This window comes from Macrobrachium rosenbergii, chromosome 2, assembly GCF_040412425.1.
Source record: "Macrobrachium rosenbergii isolate ZJJX-2024 chromosome 2, ASM4041242v1, whole genome shotgun sequence".
NCBI lineage: Eukaryota > Metazoa > Arthropoda > Malacostraca > Decapoda > Palaemonidae > Macrobrachium > Macrobrachium rosenbergii.
In genome coordinates this window covers 16,056,097-16,063,167 of record NC_089742.1, presented here as the reverse complement: position 1 = coordinate 16,063,167, position 7,071 = coordinate 16,056,097, and the positions used below count along the sequence as shown (strand labels likewise).

Below are 7,071 nucleotides of genomic sequence, written 5' to 3'. Positions count from 1 at the left end.
CAGAAGTAGCCAATTTTAAACTGGCTGACCTGAATTGGTGAAAAGATTAGTGTGGTAGAAAGGATTTAACCGGAATGCTTTGAAATTATTTGATCGTAAGGAAGAAACGGAGGATCATAGGTTGATGGAAAGAACTTAATTTACAGTCTTAGGATGTGAAATATCCAGAAAGAAATTAAGTGCATTTCCAATAAAGGTAAGTGGAGCAGTTAGTGTGCAAGGAGTACTGACGTACTCCTGATGAGCTCTCTATGTAGGTGGACGAAAAAAGTAGCGCTGGGGGAATTTTTCTGTAATGGGGGCTCAGCTAATTTAACGTGCGAAACAAAGTTGCCTGTTGAAATGCAAAATATTTCTTCCTTTTTTTATATTTCCGACTGATTCAGCTTGATATATATGTAGATGATATATAAGGAAGTTTTAAACGGATATACAATGGTTATGCGCTGATATCATAGCTAAAAATTAACTAAGCTATGATAAAAAGTTATTCGTTTATTAGTTTCATCTTTCCATCTTTATCTCTTTCTTTCTCTCTTTCTGTTTCTGACATGCTAGTGGATGCGTCGTATTCAGTTCTAAAATCAAGACTAGAAAGAACAGCAGGATATAATCACACAATTTGCATCTATGGCTTATCGTTAGCATGAGAACACGATCATCATCAGCTAACATATAGCATAACGCAAATAAGATTCTTGTCGAAATGACATTCAAGGAAAAAGCTACTTGACTACAGGACCCTTAAATCTCACCTCCAACGGCTATCATAAGCCGTGCAATGGTGACCGTGGAGCTTTGCGCTGTGTTTGTCTCAAGAGAATTGTCAATGATGATCCCAGCTGCCAGCACGGGCGATCCCACCACAAGCAATATGATGGCCTTCGTGTACCTGGGACCCATCTTCTCTCAACCTGGAAATTAGACACCTTCGTTAACAACAAAGAAAAAAAAAATATCCCGCGCTGACGGTGGATTAGGTTGGCCACATCCGTTTTGCATGCCTGGCTGCATTCCGGTTTCATTTTGCAGGCTACTGTGCAGCAGGATATCCCTAAGGTTACTCACTATGGGTACATGTGGATTATTCAGGCGATTGTTTTACAAGATTATCTACTTATGACAACCGCTGGATGAAATATTTGGACATGAAAGTCTTTTAATGTAAGTTAAATGTGTTTTGAAAATATATAGAATTTACTGGTCACTTTTCACCAGACGCTAGGGCATTGTTTTCTATCAAGTTTAAAAGCCCATAAAAACACTATTGATATGAGAAAATCATACATTTCGATTAACAATCTTCTGTAATCCTGATCACGTGTGAATGTGGACTGTTGGTAAGTGACAAGTGTATTTATATGTCGCCATACCACACCTGTATATGACATCTAAATACATTTGTCCCTTACCAGCCAGCCACATTCACCCGTTATCAGCATTACAAAAGGCTAACAATCTGAAATGTTTGGTTCTTCATTTCTCGACATTCCCTACTGCAGTTTTGTAAAATATAGTGTGACTGCTTTAAAAATATTGCCAATGTACATGAGGAGCAAAGAGAGACTCGGCACAGCCCATCATGGATTTATCATTGTATTTGTGGGTAAGGAAAGAGTCTGAAATACAAAGTGATTAAAAATAGCAATAATAATAATGTAATAATTATAACATAGAAGTTATATAAAAAGCCTTTGAATTCATATATTCTTATTTTGTCTAACTATAATTTAAGGGTAATAAATTTAACGCTCAGGTTTGCCGTCGTTCAGTCAACAGCCAGCCTCTTTATCACTGGACCGTAGAAAAGAATGTCGAATGAAGAATGCATCTTGGTCCGAGCTTCAGTACGTGTTACGTAATTTCCCTGGGGCCTGGTCAGTTCATCTTTGGCCCCTCTTATATCACCGTCATTTTTATTTTACAATATTGGTACACAAGTATCAATAATGCAAAAAGGGGATACTACTAAAAAATTTGAAAAATGCGTTATATTTAGTCTTTATGAATGTAGCATAGGAAGCCTACAAAATAATATTTCTTTTATTGCGTTACTAAAGTCAACAAAGTGATGAACAATTAATGGGGAAGATATGCAACTTGTACAGGCTGCTCGTGAAAAAAATATACAACGAAATATGAATTCATATCTTCCTAAAATACGGAAAGTGAGTCGTGAAAATATAGAGTAATCAATAGTAGGTATATCTGCCATGCTTATTTTCTAATAAACCTAATCTCTGGCTATTCTTCAGTTTTTAGCGTTTTCATTAATGATCCTGAATTTCATATACATGTAAAATTTAAGAATAAATGTCATTTCTTCTGTGCGGTGAATGCAAGCAAGATACAAGTGACGTGCTTTGTCTGTATGTCGTCACATTTATTTTGGTTAACAGTGACATCGATGATTACTTCACGTTACATGTCCGAAAGATTATGCATATCTAAAACTAACGACTTTCCGACCCAAAACTCCTCACTAAAGAATAGCCTTGTGCCTTTACATAAGGTCTGCATAAAGAAGCTTCTTGAAATGGTGAAAAACGTGACCATTTCGTCACGAAACAGTTTTCAAGTGTTGCTTTATATTACAGCACCAAAAAAAAAAATTATTTTCCCCTGAGTCTCATAGCAAAAGAGTTGCCTGATATAGTTATGCATTACAGGATGATATTTACATACATACATATATATATATATATATATATATATATATATATATATATATATATATATATATATATATATATATATATATATATATATATATATATATATATATATATATATATATATATACACACACACACACACACACACACACATAATACACATATATATATATATATATATATATATATATATATATATATATATATATATATATATATATATATATATATATATATATATATATATATATACCTATATAAAGAACATCTAGGTAACTGCTATTAACAACAACAACAACAACAAAAAGCAATAATAATAATAATAATAATAATAATAATAATAATAATAATTTTGTCGCAATTATTTCACGCTGCCATTTTATACAGACCTTCGCCCAGCTAATTTTAAACTTTTTTACGAACAGGATGAAAGAAATTCTAATAACAAAAATAGATTAATTTTCCTACATCCTGTCAAGTGCCCTAGTCCTATAATTATTTCTGCCTTCCCCACTCTACAAAGGTCCCTTCCTTTCATACCTGATCTCCCTTCAATAATTTACAGCTGTTTTTATCCATTTGTCATTCCTATCCATAGATCCATGTTGGCTTCCTCTTCCGTTTATCGAAATGTCGTGAGTGCAGTTATAATAAGGAGTGGATAGTGATTAACCGAATGAGCAAACAGGCAACACCTCCCTCACGTAATGATCTCGAAATTACATTAAGACAGTGCAGACGATACCATTATTAGATATAATGGACTCATATTACATCTTGAGCATCGAATCCGTTTACAGTATTACGGAACTTTCTTATATTGTTGACTTGTTAACTCTCTACACGCTGAGAAAGTGATAGTAATCCTTAGGAAAGGTTTCAACCCAAAGTTTATCGCTACTGCAGCACGTTATACTTTACGAAGGGAAGCCAACCTCAACTTCCGGAACTGTGTGAGATACGAGTCGGAAGCAGGAAGTTCTCTATCCAAAGGAATCTGGAATGCTTCCTGGATGTCCTTTTGTAGGGGAAAAGTGAGAAAAAAAAGGCAGTCGGTAAAGTTGGGGTTTTCCTAAAAGAATAAATAACATTAGTCTGAAATATCAAAGGTAATGAATGATAGGTTTATCAGATAGCCAATTCTAACTTATATTGAATAAAAATATAACAATAGGTGAGGTTAGTAGCCAGAAAAAAATAAACTCACAGAATACAGTTTTGCAAGGTTTAAAACATATATACTAATTACTACTGGACACTGGATATGCATTGAATAAGAAAATAAAATATTTATGAAAGAAAACGAAAGATAACTAGATTGATACAAATGATTTTTTAAAAAAATTAAAGTTAGTTTAGCTCAGTTGCATGAGAGCGAGTTACACTACTGACCTGTTACAGTTGCAGCTTTATTAAGTTTGCAGTTGTAAATAAAGAAATAAAAAAAAAATACTAGTTCAAGTACGTGACAAAGTAAATTCTACTTAACCTATGAACCAAACAAAAAGATTATATATTCTACTGTACAAATATGGTAGCAATTCACTCTTAAGACTGGGTTATAAAGGTACGCACAAAAGTTAAGGGTACCTTAGTTTAACCAGACCACTGAGCTGATTAACAACTCTCCTAGGGCTGGCCCGAAGGATTAGACTTATTTTACGTGGCTAAGAACCAACTGGTTACCTAGCAACGGGACCTACAGCTTATTGTGGAATCCGAACCACATTATAGCGAGAAATGAATTTCTATCACCAGAAATAAATTCCTCTAATTCTTCATTGGCCGGCCCGGAGACTTGAACTCGGGCCAGAACTCTACCGACTCGTCCAGCGAGGAACTAAGGTTTCAACTATACTCTACAGCAATGAATGAGATAAAATGGATACAAAAGAGAGTAATATCAAATTAAATCCATTAACACTTGAGCTAGAATATAACTGTTAATAATCAACACAGTCTGAAATGAAAGGAAAAGGTAAGCTACCACCGTAATAAATATTCTCTCTCTACAGCTGTCACCTGTCACGATTCCCTTTGTTCCCAGACTCATGAGGAAAACCTTTCTGAAAGTCTGTATCGTATTTAACCTTGCGTCTCTTATGTCCGAGTGGCTCTTCTTAATATCCTAAACGTAATTGTAATTATGGTTGAAATAAATTTTAGTCGCCACGGTGCTGCAGGTATTAAAAAAAAAACAATTCTTATGTTAAAATTGAATACAATGCGTATTTTTGCAGCGCTCTATTTCAGTAAACCTGTAAGAACAATGTAACCTATTTTACATATCTACAGATAACCTAAATTATTTCGATCTGTATAATTTTTCATAACAAAAGTAAAAAGTACTTTGTTGCAATAACTACATTAACGTATTTTGTCACGTATGCTCAGTTGAGCAAGCTCAAAATGCCCGCAAATTTAGGCTTCCTTACATTGAGATGTTCATTACAAACTGCAGCTGTTTTTGGAACCTTGAAGGAAATGCACGTGACAATGAATGACTTCAAAGAGGCAATTAACCAGTTAGATGACTACTACTACTACTACTACTACTACTACTACTACTACTACGCTAATGCTGCTACTGATAATCCGTCTGCTGGCTCAGTTGTTATTGCTATGTTTACAGTTTTCATAATTCCCATTTTTAGCGTTATTTAATAATTAGCAAATTCGAATACTAGAATAGCAGAAAAAAAGGGGAGAACGGTAAAGCAAACCGCTCACCGAAACAAAGGATTTGCTTTGAGCCAATTCATGTAAAAGGGCGCTAAACTCACATTGTAGAATACAATCCTTTGAATTGAAGAGCCCCTTCTCCCACTACCTCCGCCCCTTACCCTCCCCCTCCCCTCTACGATCGGAAGTGGGAACACAGTTGCATTCAGGCGTTGTATCTCGGTAATGCTTTTGAAAACGAATCTCATCTGTCACACTTAGAAAGCGACAAGTACAATGTGTCTCGTGTTCAAAGGCATTTCCTAATTTAGATGGTCACGTGACATTATTACACAGACTACTGCGTTATATGTACTTAGGGTTTCCCTTCCCCTTTCCCGCCTTACTTTCGTAGTAACTATTACTTTCTTTGCGCTTCCTTATCTTTGGTGGTTGACATTTGTCACCTGCTTCAAGTGTCAGATATGTCATTCAATCCAAACTGGTTCAGGAATGAAAAGCTGCGTCAATTTGACAAAATAGCTCATAAGTACACTACTATCATCGAGTATCTACACTATCTTTTCCACTTTTTTGTGGGCATTTTAGAAACATTTCCATGCTGTTGTTAGAGGAATAACTGAGAGCCATTTGTCAACTGCTATTACATCTTAAACGGCGGAAGCTCGTGCGCTCTAGGCAATGAACTTCGATTGGCTGCCAGAAGGGAAAGACTACATCCATTGCTCTTCAGTCACACTGAAGGTTCGCAGATTCAACCAATCAAAGATCAGTTTTGCCTTGAAGACGTTTGGAAGTTTAGTGGGGATGAAAATCTCACGGTTCCCATTTATAACCAAACGCAATAGCCGCTGATACAATCTGAAAAAGCATTATTTTTCAAGTATACTTGAAGGGACTTTCCATAAGAACGCGCTCAGCGTCAGTGGCGTTCGCTCATGACGCTTTACCCCAAAGCTGTTGCGGAGACACAAACGCTGCTAACAAAAGGATCCTCACGAATGAAAACTGTCCTTTTAAACTAGCTAAAGACATTGCAAATTTACTTACGGTTAGGTTTCAATCCCTGATTGGCGATGGAGGAAATCCTTTAATCCATAGTAAGCAACTCAGCCGATGATCGGAAACCGCAAGATGGACAAGTTCTTAATGTTGTTGATCTCATTGCCGGATGCCACTGTCGTAAAACAATAGTAGCAGCAATAGTAACAGGAGTCCTTCACGAGATGAACTATGGTGAAAAAATGACTACTAAACATTGCACGGACCCTTGCGATTCACTCTGCATTGCTTGGCTCGTGTTATCACAGCAACAAGAGATAAAACCAGCCGATTTTCTTTGACCAGCAGCGCGAACGACTTCCCAAGCGCAAGCCAATCTCCCACCAGTCACATATCACGGTTAAAACAACAGTGAGCGGCGCGAAGACTGGGCCGAGGGTGTGCGGAGTATCTCAGGTTGGGGAACTGGAGCCCCTCATATCCTGCACTCTGGGCCCCCCAAGGACACTTCTGTAACAGACGGCAAGCCTTCCTCCTTCACTTGAGGCTCGTCCTTACTGAGGAAGTCGTTGGCCGCAGAGCATTGGGAGCATAATGTAATATCCTGGAGAGTTATTAAGCACACTTGGCCTTTCTAAAAGGTTATGCGATTTCATTTCTATTGACTTTACAAAGGATATTACTTCAAAGCTCTGATGAGGGTTAACGAACT

General features: G+C 36.6%; 1 protein-coding gene across 1 annotated transcript in view; it reads right to left on the bottom strand.

Moving 5' to 3' along the window:
• LOC136843835 (uncharacterized) overlaps positions 1 to 6,811 on the bottom strand; it is a 24,283-nt gene extending 17,472 nt beyond the window's left edge. Inside the window, exons 1-2 of the mRNA XM_067112638.1 lie at positions 6,408 to 6,811; positions 756 to 914 (exon numbers count right to left, since the gene is read on the bottom strand). Of these exons, the coding sequence (XP_066968739.1) occupies positions 756 to 903 (148 nt within the window). The 5' untranslated portion in view covers positions 904 to 914; positions 6,408 to 6,811. The remainder of the gene's footprint in view (positions 1 to 755; positions 915 to 6,407) is intronic.
• Positions 6,812 to 7,071: the final 260 nt, after the last annotated feature.